Source organism: Vombatus ursinus, unplaced genomic scaffold, assembly GCF_900497805.2.
Source record: "Vombatus ursinus unplaced genomic scaffold, bare-nosed wombat genome assembly UNPS02014941.1, whole genome shotgun sequence".
In the NCBI taxonomy this organism is placed as follows: Eukaryota; Metazoa; Chordata; class Mammalia; order Diprotodontia; family Vombatidae; genus Vombatus; species Vombatus ursinus.
This window is the reverse complement of record NW_020954719.1, coordinates 4992391-5011142: the sequence shown is the minus strand read 5'-3', so window position 1 is coordinate 5011142 and position 18752 is coordinate 4992391. Positions and strand designations below refer to the sequence as shown.

The window sequence follows — 18752 nt, the reverse complement described above, 5'->3', positions numbered from 1 at the left end:
ATTTAAAAATGCAAAATGATCCCTTTTTTTTTCTTCTTTTGACCATCCTAGTCCTAGCTCTCTCTCCTTCCCTTGCATCTACCCCCCACCCACCCCATTAAAAAAGAATAAACACAGCAGAGGCCTTCTTTTACTGAGACCAAGAACAGCTCTGTGTACCGGAAAGAGCTCTATAGTCGGTGGATAAGCATTTATTAAACTACTACTATGTGCCAGGTTAAGTTTTGTGGATACAAAGGCAAAACCAAGAAGCTTACAATCCAAATGGGGAGACGATATGTAAACAACTACGTACAAACAATCTATACACAAAATAAACTGGAGATCATTGCAGAGGAAAGGCACCAAGAATGAGGAAGACTGGGGAAGGATTCTTGTAAAACGCGGGTCTTTGGCTGAGACTGGAAGCAAGCATCCTCTGAAAAGTCAGAAAGGGTCTGGGTTGGAATCCCAGCTGTGCTGCTTGAATCCTGTGGCTCTGAGCCCGACCAATTTCTCCATCTGTAAAGAGAGGAAAGGTGACGAGATGTTCTCCGGGGTTGCCTCCCAGCGATGTCTGGCTTCATTCATTCTATCTATTAGCATTTGGGACGGGAGGGGGGTCCCAACGATTTTCCATCGATGCAGCTGACTTGTGGGAATTTAGAGAGCTGGAAGGAAGTTACTTGCGTAAGTCACACGTCCAGTGAATGACTTAGGTGCCAGTCAGTAAGTATCTGAGCAGGATTCGAACTAGGTCTTCCTCATCTCCAGCCCGACCTTCCATCCGCTGCGCCACAACCTGAAGTCCTAGGATAGGTTGAATGGGGTGTTACAGGAGAGCAGCTTGCGGACACCAGGGGTCACCCTTCTCAGACGTGACGCGGGCTCCCTCCCAAGCCCCGGCGCTAGAGCGGCGGAAGCGGGCGGGGGCGGGGTCTGGAGCTTCTCTCCCGTCGTACCCCGGGCGCCAAAGGAGGCGGGGCGCGCCAGGCATTGTGGGAAGGGGTGCTTGACCGGCTGTGGCTGTGGTGCGAGGTGCGCGGTCGGCGCTAGCGTCTTCGGGAGCGGGGGCCGCCGGAGGCTGGCGACGACGCGGGGCACGTTGGCACGGAGACGAAGAGCGGCGGCAGGCCCCGGGTGAGGGCGGCCGAGTGGGGAGGAGGGGAGGAGCAGGCCCCGGCTGACGGCGGGGGGGGGGGGGGGGGGGGGGGGGGGGCGGTGGTGGCCGTGGGGTCTCCCGGGTAGCGGAGCCTTCCGCCGGGGGCGGGGCGTCCACGAAGCTCGTCCCACGCGTGAAATCACAGCGTGAGCGGACGAAGTGGAGCGGCGGAAGAGCTGCCGGTTACCAGAACTTTCCAGAACTGTCAACTTTCCCCCCCCCAGGTTTCTTGGGGTAACTGGAGCAGATTATGGGGGGGGCAAGATCTAAGGCATCTCCTGACCTGCAATCTGAGCTGGAGTTGGAGAAGCCTCTTGCATACAAGTCCCTGCCCCTGTCACTAAGCAGCTAGGAGGCCGTAATGTGGCTGGAGCGCTGGACCTAGAGACATGAAGACCTGAGTTCGAATCCTACCCTAGACTGTTCCTACTCCGGGCATTTTCACTAGCTGTCCCCTGTGCCTGGAATGCTTTTCCTTCTCTTCTGCACCTCCTGGCTTCCTTGGAGTCATAGCTGAAATCCCACTCTCTGCAAGAAGTCCTTCCCAGTTCCCCTTAATGCCTTCCTTCTGTTGATTATTTCCAATTAACCCTTTCTATATCTTGGTTGTACATAGTTGTTGGCGTGTTGTGTCCCCTGTTAGACTGTGAGCTCCTTAAGAGCAGGAACTGTTTTTTTTTATCCCAGCACTTATCACCATGCCTGGCAACATAGGCACTTAATAAATGTTGTCGACTGACTTATTAGCTCTATGACCCTGGGCAAATCACTAAACTCAGCCTAATTTACTATCTCCATACTAGCACTTCCTTAGAAGCTAAAATGAAATTAACATGTAAAGCACATTGCAACATTAAAGCCATATGTAAATGTTAGCCATTGGATAACTCAGAACCTCACCGAATGGTCATTTTTCTTGTCTATATGATGACAGATCTGACTAGATCTCTAAAATCCCCAAACGTCTTGTACATTCTTAATTTACTGACAACTCCAGCACAGTGCCTGGCACACAGTAGGTATTTAATAAATGACTTGCTCCTGTGGCCATCCATTACAAATTGTTAAGGCATAGAATGCCTTTCTTGAGGCAGGGACTGTAACTAAGCTTTACTGAAAATGGCTTGAGGCCAGAGCAGTACAGCTTCAAACTTCAATACAAACATTTTAAGTGTTTTCTTGTAATAATTTATTGGGAAAAGAAGGTGAATGAGTTAGGAAGCAAGATCCTCAAACCAGGAATTAGTGTAACACTTTCTAGATTTTTTTTTTTGGTAGTGAAGAGTAACAACAATTTTCTCCATTACTGTGAACAATCAAAAGTTTATTGTACTTATGTTAATATAAATCACATTACTGTAGACAGCTTTGTCCTTATAGGGGAAGTTATAAAGCTAAATAGTGAGCTGTTAATGAATGCATTTATGCAGGATACTTGGATCTTGTCTAATATATGTTCCTGAAAAGTTGAGTGTAAATTGAATTAATTTCAGAGATGATTCCTCTTTATTTTCCACTTTGTGTTCCTAGCAGTTCCAACACCTTAGTTTTAAATTTCTTTCTTCGGGGTCAAATAGGTGATGATCTGTAAAGAGATGCAATTATACAAGGAGGCAGACTTATCAATAGAAATTTTGTAATAGTGAAGAATTTTTTTAGTGTGAGTGCCCCAATTTGTCTGTTTTGTGAGTTTAGTTTCATAACTAAACTTCATTAACTTTTAATGAAAATATTGTTGGAAACATTTTTTGCAGTCCATTGTTGTTGCTACCTAATATGATTATTGTTGTGCTTTTTTTATTCCAAACTAATTCCATCATGTTTCCATTGTCTTTAATTTTGTGGCTTTTGATGAGATATGAATAGTACTTGAGAAGCAGAAGAATTACCATTTGACTTCACTCAGGATCATAGTATCCTCCATCTCTATTTGGGAGGGACCTTAGAATTCTGCGCCCTCATTTTGCAGATGAAGAAACTGGGGCCTGGAGAAGGGAAGTGACTTGCCCAGGGTCATAAGTATCAGAGCCTGGGCTTCAACTCGGGTCCTCCTACTCTAAAGCCAGCTCTCTTTCCACTATATTTTTTACACAGTAAATTTTTTTTTCCCTTGTGTCTTCACTTTTTCTTTGTGGCGTTTGTTAAGTGGATGATTTTTTGGAGTTCATCTTTGCTTTTGGAGTCCTAAAATCCTCCTTTGAGAGCTCATTGTGGCATGGAGGTGACATAGGGTTGTCAAAATATATGCTACCTGAGGGTAAACTCCAACAGGTCCTGTCAAATTGGAAAGGCTTTAAATAGAGATGTATCTGCCACTCTAGCACAAGAAGGTTGGCCACCAGGCGATGGAATTTTTTGGCCGCTCAGTCAATGAAGAGTGTCTTTTAAGGCAGAAAGGAGTTATGCTCGAGTTGACTCGGAATAATCCACCCTGAAGAGATCATGACTCTTTGAAGTGTTCCTGCTTTTGTAAACATGCTAGACATTTTTGGGAAATAATAAAAACCCACTCTAAACAAAGGTCCCCCTGTAAACTTTAAAATGTTAAAAAAAAAATAAGTAGGTACGTTTCTAGTAAGTATCTTAAGTGAACTGGTATGATCTAGGAATATCAGAGATAACAAAAGAAATGATGTGAGATACGTAGATGGTGCTTCTTGTTCCTATAAGGACCTCTTATACATTCTTTTTTCACTCATAGATGAACCGGACTACGCAATTGGATTTTCCCTATCAAAATATTTTATTTGGTACCCTGATTTGTGAAACCCATTGAATATATACTGTTTAATGAGTTTTGTTTTATTCTTTCTTCTATCCTTATGCCTTGACCATATCTGAAGTGATTGAAAGAATCCTTAATTTTCTGTTCCTTAAAAAATATTTCTAATTTTAGGAAAATAAACAATACATTTTAAAAAATTCTCATTAGAGATTGAATGTTTCTAAAACTTTGCAGACCATAATGACTTCAGCAAGCAAAGCACTTGAGTTACAATTACAGATGAAGCATAATGCTGAGGAACTACAAGACTTCGTGAGGGATTTAGAAAGCTGGGAAAAAGACATTAAACAAATGGATTTGGAATTGAGAAATCAAAATGGTGTTTCAGGAGAGGTAAATTGAGAGTTTTTAATTTAATATCCAACACAAGTATTTATTTAAAAATAAAATCCAAACAAGCTGTTAAAATGTATTTTTAGAGCTGCAAAATTGAAATTACTTTGCTATTAAATTTTTGTCTTTTTTAACTATCGTATTTTTATTTATATTAATTTTTTGCAAATATGTTTAGTGAATAATTAGAATTATAATAATTAGTATGTATTATAATCTAAAGGTAAACTAGTTCCTAAACATGTAATTAAATAATTTGAGCCTTATAGTATAGAATATTTTCATAGGAAATTAATTACATATCTTGTGGTATTACACTGATTTTATTAAATTTTTCTAAAAAATTATTTTTTCTAAACTTAAATATCAAATTAAATGGGCATTTCCACACACGTAGGACATGAAACTTGCTTTCTTTTTTAAAAATACAAGAAATTCAACATGTAACTTTCAGAGCTGTTCTACTTGTCTCTTTCATTCTTTTCCCAGCATTTTTAAAAATGCTTCAATAGCTCTCTTTTCTTTTTTCTTCCTTTTTTGGAGGCTTTCTTATCCCTAGTCCCTTCTTCTCTCCCACCCCTCTCTGCCCAATTGAAAAGAAAATCCTTTTAAACAGATAAGCATAATTAAATAAAGCAAATTCCCACATTGCCAGTGTCCAAAAATATTCTGCATTTTGAGTCCATTACTTCTCTGACGGGAGGTAGGTAGCATGCTTCATTATTGGTACTCTGGAATCTAGGTATGTCATTGAAATGATCAGAATTCTAAGTCTTTCAAAATAATATTTACCTTTCTTAATTAAGGAAATAAGTTTTATGGTTTTTTTATGGTTGAGGAAAAGATTTTCCTATGAGGGAGAAGATAAAACTGGAAGACAGATTGTAGTATTACTTGGAGGCCTTTGTATTGCTACTGAACCCATACAGGGACATTGCAGTGTTTGATATTTTAATCTATGATTTTGAATTGATTTATAATTACGACTGTCAGGTAATACATGTTTTGTGATTAAAAAAATTTATTGTGGAGTTGATATTCGCTGAAAATAACTGCTTAACCAAAACTAAACTTGTTTTAGTTTTTTATAAAAGTTTCTCCGTGACCCTTGGTTCTAGAGGATTTTGCCAGAGAAAATACAAGCTTTGGCATGTCCTACCTAATTGGAAAGTCTTCAAGTAGTAGGCCAGCATTGGCTAATATGTCTGAAGACCAGCCTAGTTAAATTTGAAGGTGCTTATCAATAGAATTGACCCCAGTGTGATTAATTTTTCTGCCACAGCAAATCAGATATTGAGGTGAGTTGTGTGTGTAGTATTAGTATCCACACTGATGAAGTCATGAAAATTTAAGTATTTAAATAGAAGTACACTTGATCATAGATAATCATTACAAATGATAGGTACATTGATGACTCGTAAACCCTTTTTTCTTGAAAATGCCATACTGTCAGTGATAATATCTTTCAGATGTTGATAGTTAAAAGTAAAATCATACAGCACTTTAAAAATGTTTTTCTACCTAGAACTTATTTCCTGTTCGAAATAAAAATTTTAAGAAAAAGAAGAAAAGTAAAATGAAAATGCCTTCTAAAAAAACCACAGAAGAAAACAAAAAAAACAGGATAAAATCTTATGATTATGAAGCATGGGGAAAACTTGATGTGGTAAGTTACTTTAGTCATGTGCTCTTTGATATACAAATACAAATTTGCTGATAACTTATAAGCAATCTGCAGATAAAAGAGGTGTAAGAGTTTTTATGTAATTTTTCTTTACCTATTATAGATTATTTCATGGTACAATAAAACCTCAACTTGAACCCCCAATGAACCAGATTTTTTTTTTTGTTTTGTGATTCACAAGCCAATATCAATTTATTTAAAAATCAAGTCAGTATATACTCTGGGTTCAGTATCTATTCTCAATTTCTTATGCATTTTACATGTAGAGGACTATACAAGGAGAACTGGTGGATTGAGGCCCTCATTTTAGAAAGAGTTCAACTAATACTGAAATAAAAAAATGTTCTGTTTTTCCTTTAGTTAATGTAGTTAATTAAAAATTTTGAGTAACCTATTTCCAGAATATATCGTTTAATTGAGGTTCTGTTATTTCTTCCCTTCTTTGTCTTTTATAAATTAATTTCCCAGTCAGCTATGATAATACCTTTCTAAGACTAGCGGTCATGATGAAATGATCTGATGTATATGATTTTTGTTAGAATTTTTTTCTAAGGTTTTAATTTTTTTTCAGTTTCCATAGAATGTTATTGTATTTAGGCTGAATAAAGTGACACATAAAATGCATAAAGTGACTTCTCTTTGGCTGTCTTATGACATTTATTTTTTAAAAAATAATAAAGCCTTTAAGCAACGCTGATGAATGTGATGTCAAAAGTATACTGCTTTTTCTACATTTTTAATATCTTAGTCTTGAAAATGGTTAGTTGAAGCAAAATCATTAATTTTCTCTCTAAACTTGTCCTTTCTCCTAACTCTTCTATTTCTGTTGAGGACACCACCATTCTTTCAGTTGTTCAGTCAATTTCAGCTGTGTCTAACTCTTTATGACCCCATTTAGGGTTTTCTTGGCAGAGATACTGGTATGGTTTGCTGTTTCCTTCTCTATCTAATTTTATAGATGAGGAAACTGAGATAAATAGGGTTAAGTGGTTGCCCAGGGTCATAAACCTACTAAGTGTCTGAGGCCAGATTTGAACTCAGGAAGATGAGGCTTCCTGACTCCAGGCCTGGCATTCCTCTATCCACTGCGCCACCTAGCTGTCCTGTTCTTCTAGTTACTCAGGTTTGTAACCCAAGAGTTATTCTTGAGTCTTCATTCTCACTTACACTTTGTATTCAATCAGTTGCCAAAGTCTTGATTGTACTCAACAGAGTTTCAGGCCGTGCATTTCTTTACAATTCATGGGCATATATGAATATAGATCTTTCAGAATGATGTTTATTTACAAGCAGTTTGCAGGGCAGTTTTCAATCTTTGCATCCATAAGAATTCTGTAACACGGACAAAATCAAGTAACAAAATCAGAATATCTCTAGGGTGTTACTTTGGGTTAAGTATTAGGTGATATTTTAGAGCAGAGAGCAGAATGTTGTCTTAAGGTCTCTCAATACTTACAGAACAAGATCCAGTATACTATCTTTAAGTATCCCAGCTATAAAATTTTAATTGCTATAACTTTAATAAGGAGTTTTTGATTCTTGAATACCCCCTCCCATGTCTACTGCATATATCTACCTTGGCTAGTATAATTTGAGATCAGTTTCATTTTACTCATACCAGTGATTAGACAACAGTAAATGTTGGAAGCAGGATTTAAACCCATTTTTCTTCTGAATCCAAATCCTGCCTCTTCAGTGATTTTGACCTTTTGTTGTTGTTGCTGCAAATTTTAATAGCATCCCTATTTTGTGGCATGCCATTTTCATGAGTCTTCTGAGAGCACAGTCATTGGTATATAGCTGTTCTTGAGTAATGATCCCAGGGAATTTTTCTAATGTAGCCTGCTATATATCATGCTATGTTCTGGTTTGAATGTTCCATTGTTCTGTTGTAATATGTAATAATGTGATTTTTTTTTCTTTAAACAGCAGTTATCTGTTGTGAATATCTTTTATTATCCTATATGATTTCAGGACACAATACTTGAAGAGCTTGATAAAGAAGACAGTACTCATGATTCAGTATCTGCAGAATCAGATTCAGAAGAAGAAGGGATTCATATAGATTCACAAAAGGCTCTTGCTGAGAAAGAAAAGGTACCACACTATAGAATTAAGAATATACCTTCGTGGGTCAGTAGGAATACTTTAGAGCTGGAAGAGATTTTAGATGCCATCCAACTCCCTCATTTTCCAGATAAAGAAACTGAGGCATAAAGGGTAAATGATTTGCCCAAAATCAGGTAGTAAGTGGCAGAGCTGGAGTTTGAATCTACTATTTTGCTTTAAACCCAGCAATCATTTTACTGTACCAGGCTCACCTTCAGCGTCCTCCCCTCCTCCTGCCCCTGCCTGAAGGTGTGATAGTATATCCTTTAGGAATCACTACAACATGGCATTGTTTTGTGATTTCTTTCTGCTACCAGGAACTTGTGCCGTTGGTGCCACTAGGACAAGGTTTCTCAACCTGGGACCTGTGAAATATTTTTTAAAAAATATTTTAATAACTATATTTTAATATAATTGGTTTGCTTTGTGATCCTCTGTGTTTTATGCATTTAAAAACATTCTTATAAAAGGTTATTGGCTTCACCAGATGGTCATAGGGAATCAATGACACAAAAAAGGTTAAGAACCTCTAAGCTAGGATGGAGGGACAAATATCCTCAGGATTGTGATTCTAGGTAGGAACAGTGCAAATGGATCCACCAGATCTACTAGGAGTTGGGGAGGATCACTGAAAATCTTCGCCGAAGCAAAGGGAAAGTTACCTTGTTCAGGTTAAACTTCTATTTTGATACCTTTCTCTTCTTTGTTTGGCACCTGTCCATCATGTCTCTTGGGGCTCCTCGTGTCAGAAGGAGAGTCAATCTATTTTTCAGCTAGGGCCCTGGCAACAGTTTGGTTTGTGGCATAAAAAGAGTTGTAATAAGACTTGAGTTTGCAAAGCAGCATTTTTGTTTCATTTTTCCTAGGCTTGATGCTAAGGAATTAATGTGAGAAAGATATTTGTAGACGTACAGACAAAAATTGCTGTAGAATTGCATTCCATTATCATGAAAACTGACCAAAATTATGCTTTTTTTAGGGAAATAAATACTTCAAACAAGGAAAATATGATGAAGCAATTGACTGTTACACAAAAGGCATGGCTGCAGATCCATATAATCCAGTTTTACCAACAAATAGAGCATCAGCATTCTTTAGAATGAAAAAGTAAGGTATATTTGTATGCTTACAAATACATTATTTGTTCTATACTATATTTATTATACAGTATTGCATATTTGTGCATGTGTCATTTCTCCTTCATTTAATTGTAACCTGCATGAGTGCAGGGACCATTTCTTTATTATCTTTCCCACTGTGTTAAGCAGTGGTTGTTTAATAATTGAATTCATCAAGGGAATCTGACGTGTTTACCATTTATGGGTAAACTTCTGGAAGATTTTTGAATGTATTGAATTTTACTTGTAACAGCCTTAAGTTGGCACACTTTCATAGTTTAATTTTGTATATTAAAAGTAGTTGGCCACATAATAAAGGAACTATTTTTCCTTATTTAGTTTAAATCTAAAATTTTACTCCCTATAAGTTCTTTTAAAAACAAAATCCATAAAAATATTTTTAAAGGTTAATTTAATGTTGAAGCAAAAGGAGAGGAGTACTGGATTTGGAATCAAACCTGGGTTTAACTCCCAGCTCTGCCACTATTTTGTGTGTATATAACCATGAGCTAATCATTTAACCTCTTTGGGCCTCACTTTCCTCATTTTTAAAATGAGAAAAGTTGGACTAGATAGGCTATAAGATATCCTCAAGCTCTAAGTCTATGATCCTAAATATATGTATGACTGATATCTCTAACAGTACGCTCCACTATTTATATTTATAATAGAAAAAGCAGTATAAATGCTATTATTGTTTAGAGATAATTATTTTTTGGTAATAGAAGTGGATCTTAGTCATTGGTATTCTTGCCTGGATTTTGATATACATGTTCCATAGGAGGTTATTTTGGAACTTTTAGAATGAATTTACCTTCTTAACAGCCTAAAGATAGTGACTTTTTAAGGAGAAAAAAAAGAGGTGAGACTTGATGGTTAAGTAAGAATACAAATAAAATGTATTAGATTCTTATATCAGATAGGATCTTGTGTTCCAGTCTTCCTCTTTTAGATTATCTTTGTTGGCTCAAGAAAAAGCAATGGAGAGATTAAACTCTTGGGTGGCATGAAAAGAACAGGAAGAAAAGGCTCTTATTTTCTTGATACCACAATAATGGGTTTCAAGGAATTATTTGTGGTTTCAACATTTAATACTCATTGAGTAGTTCTCTCTCTCTCTCTCTCTCTTTTTTTTGGGGGGGGGGGGGGTGAGGCAATTGGGGTTAAGTGATTTGTCCAGGGTCATACAGCTAATAAATATCAAACATCTGAGGCCACATTTGAACTCAGGTCCTCCTGACTGCAGGGCCGATGCTCTGTCAACTGCACCACCTAGCTGCCCTGATTCAGTAATTCTCTTAATCAGTGCAAGCAGCCACCATGACTAACCTTCCCATATGACTCTTTTCATGTCCTCCCATAAGTTCACCATAATGTTGTGTCCTGTTCTCCCCTTCTTCCTATAGAGGGTCCACCCACTGTGGCTATAGAGGCTTTCTTCCAGTATCATGCGAGTACTAGTATTCTTTTTCTTGCCACATGACCAGCCCATATAATTTCTTGATGACTTCTTTTACAGTTGTTCTTCTGAGTTGCTTATAGGGGTGAGTGTGTTATGTATATGTATATATCAGCCTACTCAGTGCCCCCTTACATCTTTCCATGCCCTCTAGGTGATAACAGTTTTTAGTTTTTTGGAGGTAGTTACAACTACCTTGTATAACTCCCTTATCTCACTGCCATATAGCAACAGTAATACAATGTTAATATTAAAGAGTCTTGCTTTCATAGGAAGTTTTAGATCAGTAAAGGAGCATTACGATTTTTCAAAGGCAATCCAGCCTACTTTTTTTTGTTTGTTTGTTTGTTTGTTTCAGCCAAAGACAAGGTTTATTAGAACATGCATCATATTGGGCAGACTTTTAAGGCGTCTGAACATTAGTAAGCTATTGGAGACTGTGGGAGGGATCTAGGAGTGGCCAAGTAGTTTGGGGTGACTGGAGGAGGGGGTCTAAGGAAGATAGCCTAGCTAGGATTGAGTGTGGGAAATGGCCAGGGGCTATAGGGAGGGCTAGGCTAGGTTAAGGGTAACAGAATTGGGAGATTGGGTGTAGCCACAAAGAAAGGCCAGTTGATGGGATTATAGCCTCAGGCAAAAACCAGAGATCTGGCCATGTGGGAAAATCCAGGGTTTTTCCTTTCTGGGGCCCAGATCCCAACCCCATCATTCCCCCCCTCAAACAAATGGGACCCAAATTCTTTTGGAGTAAGGGGAGAAGGTCTCAGCTTCTGAAACTGCTTCTTGCTTGCAAGGAGCATAGAACTGTCCCTGCCTCGAGGGGGTCCCAAAGAGGAGGTTGACTGGAACTGAGCCCAGGCTGCATCTAGGGAACTATGGGGGGACATTGGCTGGTCCCCTCTGTTTGCTGCCAACTGTAGGTGAATGGCCCATAGTCTGGAAGACACAAATCTGACAGGAAAAAACTGCAGGGCCCAGATATAAAGCAGGGACTAGATTTAGGGCCCAACTTTGAGAGGATAAAATATCCTTAGCTCTGTTTGGATTCAGATAATTCAGTTTTCCAACCATGCAGTATCAAATCCACCTCATAGCCAGACTCAGGAATAGCCAGGTGGGTAACATTTTCAAAGAAACATAATGGGGAAGCTAAGCCAGGAGGATCCCATCTTTGACTGAGAATAAAATTGTCCTCTCAGCTTTTCCCAATACTGACTTCCCACCAGTATCACCTTCTCTGAGTAGCTTGTGGCATTTGTCTCAGATGATGGATTATTGATTATCGATGAATTATGACCCATCAGACAACTCAAAAATCTTATGAGCTTTCACCTCAAACAGCAAGTTTCACTAATCACAGCTTAGGAAAAATTATTCCAGGATTTACATCTTAAACTTAAATTTGTCCTGGTGTAAAAGCCAATCATTAGAGATTTCTGTACACTTGCAAATTTTCTCAGCAAGCCATACATAACCCAAACAAGGTTTTTGGCTAGTTTACACATTAAAACAATAACCAACAATAGCTAAATTATTTTAGCAGTAACCAGATTATGAAAAGTTGCTTGACATAACTAATACAGAAAGTCCAGCAATTTGAAACTTCAAACAAACCCATTACTAATCAGGTGACTTCAGTTTTGTTAAATGCACTTCCAAATTACTTTACACAGAAAATCAACACCTCATCATTAACAGTTAAAACTACAAATTTTGGGGCAGCGAGGTGGCACAGTGGATAGAGCACCGGCCCTGGATTCAGGAGGACCCGAGTTCAAATATGGCCCCAGACACGTAACACTTCCTAGCTGTGTGACCCTGGGCAGGTCACTTAACCCCAAATGCCTCACCAAAAAACAAACAAAAAAATAAAATAAAAATAAAACTGCAAATTCAAAAGAGCGTGCTTACGTAAGTTTGGAGGCTAGCTTCATTACCTTGAGCAGGATATGCTGAACCTGGGTGATGCTTCCACACAAAGGTTGCTCCAGAGCCCAAGGCCATTGCCAGTGGGGCCCATGCTGTAGCTGCTGCCCCTCCCCTCTCCTTCCTTTCCCAGGTGAGGGAGGGTGAAATCAAAGGTGAGGGGTAAAGGGTGAAACTTTTCTCCTATGAGGGGGGTTAACAGATACCCTCTTGACTCAAGTGAAGGGAGTGACCAGGTTGTACAGGTGTTTCAAAACTCCTTAATGATCAATCACAAAACCTCCAGAATATGCCAAGATATTTTTAACTGTTCTAACTTTCCCTGTAACCTCCACGAAGGAGGATTCAGAGGTGCAGAGGGAAGGGAGTAAGTAAGCCTCAGGGAATCAAAAAGCAACTGCAGTTTTCCCCAGTTCCCTAGCGCGGAGGGAATTAACAGAATTGAGCATACACTTCCAGATAGGGCGTCTGTGCTGCGGAAGGTTTACCCGGGTCTGTGACCTTGAACTGATCCAGTGGATCAAGAGCCTGAGAGCATCAGGCCAAATGAGAGATAGCCTCGTAACTGTCTTCCTGAAAAGCACTTCCAAGCCTTGATGCTTGGAGAGCGACCCTAACTGCAGAGCAAGAAAGAAGGGAGGGGAGGCTTACATACCTTCCAGTCTTGGCTGGAGAAGAACTTGGGATTAGGCAGTTTCCCCATACGGGCCACCAAAATGATGCAGTTTAGAGGTTAGGGGTGCTGGAACCCCAAGATCATGACATGTGGGTCCTGCCTGAAAGAATTCGATCCAAGCCTTCTTTCAGCCAAAAACAAGGTTTATTGAAGATTTGCCATATTAGCCAGACTCTTAAGGAATCTGAGCATCTGTGGGCTATTGGCTCGATTGTGAAAATCTGAGCAGTGGCTACATCATAAGAATCCCAGCCCCAGCCTACTTTTCAACTCTGGACCCAACTCATTGTCTATCTGTACTATCTGTCTCAGTTATACATGCTCTTGGACACGCTCTATAGAGTGTCTATCCAAATACCTATTGAAATGTGAGCAATAGATAATTCTTCATCCACTTGGTCTTAAGACCTTGTGGGGGTGGGTAGGCCAAATTACTTTGAATTATTATAGGAACTCTACAGTGTTTTGAGGCTTTGTGTAGTCATTATAACATCATCTGCAAACAGGAGCATCTGGAGGACCTCACCCTCTCTGTCACAGTGGTGAATACTTTTAGTGGACATCCATCTCCCTGTTTTATGCCTCACCTTATGTTTATCATCAGAGGGTCATTGAACAGGGTTATTTATTTTGTATTTTTCAAGGAACTTTAAATGATTTTGATGTATGGATGCGACACACCTTACTATAAATGAGGTATAAGGTGACCTTACTAAATTAAATCCTTTTTCATAATCAAGAAGTATTAAACACAATGAGCTCATTTATTCTCTACATCTTTCAGTTAATTGTGAAATGTCTTTTGCCTATCTTTCCAGGAACCAGGCCTCCATGCTGGACAGCTGACTCAGGGGTGATACCTACATCGTCTGTCCTTTCCTGTCGAAATAGCATTTGTTTCATTTTTTAAAATAGTTATTTGGTGTGTCTGCAGTTATTTTCATAGTGGTTTTTTGTAAATATTTTTTGCAGTTTTTTGAGGTTTTGTTTTTTGCAATTGTCATAACACCTGATAACCAAATATTCCTTTTTTTGGTTGTCTTTAGGCATATAATAAAATCTACTGCTTCATCTCCTTTCTTTACTTCTCTAAGGGATACTGGAAGCCATTCTTCTGTTTAGCTGTAATTTACATCTTCTGGTTTTGTATTTGGCAGTCTTGGCAAGACGGCCAAGATTGATATGATTCAGATCCTTCAGCAATATTGCCCATCAGTCATTGGATAAGGATCTCACATTTTGAGTAGCCCCCTTTCCATCCCTTCTTCAACTACACAGGATTATGGGCCATTTTTTACGTTACTTTGTTTTGTGAGTCGCCATGGCCAAAAAAATTGTCATCTTGTGACCATTCTACTAGTGCTCTCCTCCTCTGTAGTTCCAAGGTTGGTCATTGGAAAGTAGCCTTGGCCAGTTGCCACTCTCTGGCACCCTCCTTCACAACTTCTTCACCGATGGCATGCTGGAGAACTCTTCCCTGGGCACTGCCTCTTCTATTCCATATTCAGGAATGCCCTCGCCATCCTTCCCTTCTTCCTCTGCAACCTTCACAACTTCCTTGCCATCTGAGGTGTGTCTTTTCTATCTCCCCCACAACTTTCTGGTTCTTCCGCCATGAACTGTGTTCAGCCACTGGCAGTCAACAAGCATTTACTTAGTGTTTCCTGTGTGCCACTCAGTGTGCTAAGTGCTGGGAATACAGATGTAAGTAGAAAAATAGTCTTTTCCTTCAGAGAGCTTACATTCTAACGGAGGAAGACAGAACATAAAATGAAGCTGAAAAGGTGTGGAGGGGGGGATGAAATTCTTTTTCAGGGGCATGGTTGGGAAAGTGAAACGGGTGGAGAACCTGCAGCCTTAAGGCCGCATGTGGCCTTCTAGATCCTTAACTGCCTTTGCTTTCTTATTTGTACCCCTGGCTCTTAGTGTCATCTAAACACTGTTTTTGTTTTTTGCTAACCACTTAATAAATCCCTTTTAACTCATTTATTCATTCATGGACAGGATCATTGTCAAAACCTTTTTACACGTGTAAAACCTTTCAGAGCTTCCCCTCTGTCAAAACCTTCAAGAGCTCAGAGTCGTCTTCTTGCTGCGATGAGACATCAGAGGAGAACCATGATTAAGAAACCTTGTTACTATTTCATCTTATTAATAAAGACATTTCATCTATTACAGATTTGCTGTTGCTGAGTCTGATTGTAATTTGGCAATTGCGTTGAATAGAAATTATACAAAGGCTTATGTTAGAAGAGGTGCTGCTCGTTTTGCACTCCAGAAGTTAGAGGATGCCAAAGAAGGTAATAAAGACATTATCAGATTGTATTCATTTTTCATGTTGTCTTACAAAGAGAACTATATAGTGACCCCTTTACCTTTTAAGAAGTTATTTTAATTTTTGTGTATTTAGTTTTATTCTCATTACTAAGATTATTCAGTAGTATTAACAAAAATGAGCCAGCCTAAGGGATTAAATGATTCTTAATATCTGTTGAAAGGATTTTCTAGTTTTCATTTAAATTTCTAACTTTATTGACCTGACTGTACAGACTCTCTTATGTTGTATATATCACCAAATCCCTGCCTGAAGTGGATATGTAATAGGATTTAATAGGTTACCAATTTATGATGCATAGTACAAACTTGCAAAGTATTGGTCTTGAGTCTAGTGAAGGATTATGATTTGTGCTAGGATTTTCTTTCACATTGGGTGTTGGAGTTAGAGCTGAGATTAAGTTCGCCTGATGTCAACTGTTAATGGTTTCTTTATGCCTTCTTAAAGAAAACTTGACTACCATTGAAATCTTTTTTTCATGCATTTTTTAAGTTTTATGTTCCTATGTCTCACTTAGATTATGAAAAAGTATTAGAACTGGAACCAAATAACTTTGAAGCAAAAAATGAACTCAAGAAAATCAGTCAGGTAAAAAAACTAAAGTTGCTCATATTAAACATTACTTATTCAAGTAAATGGTGGTCAGTCCTTTGTGCCTAGCTTTATGAAAAGGAAATTGTTTTATTTCATGTAGTAATGGAATTTTCTTAATATGAATTTTCTAGCATTTTGACATTGAAGACTTCAGTGTTTTTAAATTAGCTAACAACTAATACTGTAGTTGGTTTCAGATTTTTTCAATTTGGTTTTTGATCTGTAGTTAACAATTATGTTACTATTGATATTAATAATAGATTGCAGTTATATAGTGCTTTAAAGTTTGTAAGGCTTTTCCCTGCTTTTCTATTTGTTCTGTTTTTGAGAACATAGAAAACTATATCTGCCTTGTAAGATGAATATAGTTTCATATTAGAACAATATCATTATATTATAGAATTGAGAATTTGTTTTATTTTTAGTCTCATTGAGTCTGTGAGATTTAGGAAATATCTTACATATATGTTATAGTCTGAGACAGAGGTCTACTTTTTAGATGTTTCTGGTTTGAAATGCTGGTCTTGAGAGTCATGTCAAATATTCATTTGTTTTTACTTGATAAAGTGTAGATTTTGAATTAAACTTGAACATTTAGTATTTTAGGAATTGTTTTGAGATAGTCCACAAGTTCTTCATAGATATTTCATGCAAAATGTACAAGTATATCATATATTTTTCTAATTTAAAAATTTATATTTCCTAGGCACTGATATCCAAAGAAGGTTCTCACCTAAACGAAAATGATGCAGTGATTGAAGTAACTGAAGAAGAAAAAAAACAACTTAAAGAACAACAGTGTAGGCAACAGGCCATCCGAGAGAAAGATTTGGTAAAAAAAAAAATTATTACAAAAAATTGAATTTTGGGAAATTGCCCTCATTCATTAAAGTTGCTTAGTTTTAACAAAATATTTTGAGAACGTTGTAACATGCATCACAGATAATGATTCTGCTGAATATTTTTTCCTTGGTTCCTTATTTGCTACCTGTATTTTGCCTTAATTATCATCATCACAGTTAACATTTTTATAGGACCTCAAAATTTGCAAAATAATTTACTTGTATTAGCTAGTTTGATACTCACAACCAGCCTGTGAAATAGGTACTTTTATTATTCCCATCTAATCAGAAAAATGTGGTTTACAGAGTAACTTGTGTGACTTGTTCAGAGTCACAGAGCTGGTGAGTGTCTAAAGTGGAATTTGAACTCAGGTTTTTCTGAATCCAAGTACTGTATGTTATAACCTTTCTGCCTTTCATATTATTCTCGTTTTAAAATTACTATGGAACTTTACTTTGGAAATTGCTAGGATAGTAGATATTGCATGTAATCAAGTCATCCTAATGTCATGACTGATATTAAGGTAGTGGACTAAAAGCATTTTATGTGTTTGGGGAATGATACCATAGTCCCAGTAAGTGAGCAACTTAGAAGTAGATAATTTAATGTTCTTATACACTCAATTTGGTATACATAGTTACTTATGATTAAAAAGTATTTTGCAAAAATAAATACTAACTTTCAGGTGAAAATCAACTTCTCTGATAGCAAAATTGAATCCAAAAAGATTATTTTTAGGGCAAACAGCAAATTAGTAGACTCTTGAAATAAGATGTAGCAGTGGATAGAGCACCAACCCTGAAGTCAGGAGAACCTGAGTTCAAATCCAGCCTCAGACCAAACACTTGACATGTACTAGCTGTGTGACCCTGGGCAAGTCACTTAACTCCAATTGCCTAAAAAAAAAATTAAAAAAAAGAAATAAGATGTAGTAAAATCTGATTAATTCAGAATTTTGAGTAGTTGAAGCAGGTTAGAGTAAATAAATATGTAAGTGGCATAAAGTTATAAGGGAAATTTTATCTTAAAATGAGATCATTCTTAATTGTTCATTGAAATTAGATTTCTACTTAATTAGCTTGTTCTGACAGTGTTTTGATGCGGCCAGTTCATGGTATTGTATGTCCCGTATTTCTTTTAAAACAATATTGAATTCATATTCCAGTAAATTAAACTGGCCTCACTATGAATTCAGTGAATTTTTTTGTTCTGCTGTGAAATGCCTGTATAATATTGGAATGGAAAAATAACACTAATACTTGAGTTTTAGTTTTTTTCCTTAGCTTTTATTAGTATTAATAATGCTTCTTTGATATGTATTTTTGGAAGATATGATTTTGTGTAGTTTGCATATGTTGAGGCATCTAGTTCAGTGCCTAGGCATTGAAGATTACTTAATAAGTAGTTGCTTAGTGAGTTCTTTTATTGTGGAATTTGAAAAATCTTAATTTAGTCTATATTCTGATATAATATATTTGACAAAACTTCACAAGACCTGATTTGCAGAATTACTCTATATCACAGCTGATACTGTTACTAAAAATACTTCAGTAATTTTACAGATCTGTGATTTCATCAATGAGAGTTATTCCCTCCATTGGTACAGATTGTACACCCTCCATGCCTTCTCATTCTGTAGCCTCTCATAAGTCCTGCACAGTGGATCCACTCAATAGCATGAGGACCTTGCTCTAAGTCTCTTGACATTATGTAAACATGAATACAGCATATAAATTGCTCCTCTGTTAA

General features: G+C 37.6%; 1 protein-coding gene across 1 annotated transcript in view; it reads left to right on the top strand.

Annotated features, from left to right (window-relative positions):
• The first annotated feature begins 1031 nt into the window (after positions 1–1031).
• Positions 1032–18752, top strand: part of RPAP3 (RNA polymerase II associated protein 3) — a 51314-nt gene continuing 33593 nt past the window's right edge. Inside the window, exons 1-8 of the mRNA XM_027844402.1 lie at positions 1032–1119; positions 4101–4259; positions 5785–5925; positions 7918–8040; positions 9032–9159; positions 15410–15531; positions 16084–16154; positions 16867–16992. Of these exons, the coding sequence (XP_027700203.1) occupies positions 4107–4259; positions 5785–5925; positions 7918–8040; positions 9032–9159; positions 15410–15531; positions 16084–16154; positions 16867–16992 (864 nt within the window). The 5' untranslated portion in view covers positions 1032–1119; positions 4101–4106. The remainder of the gene's footprint in view (positions 1120–4100; positions 4260–5784; positions 5926–7917; positions 8041–9031; positions 9160–15409; positions 15532–16083; positions 16155–16866; positions 16993–18752) is intronic.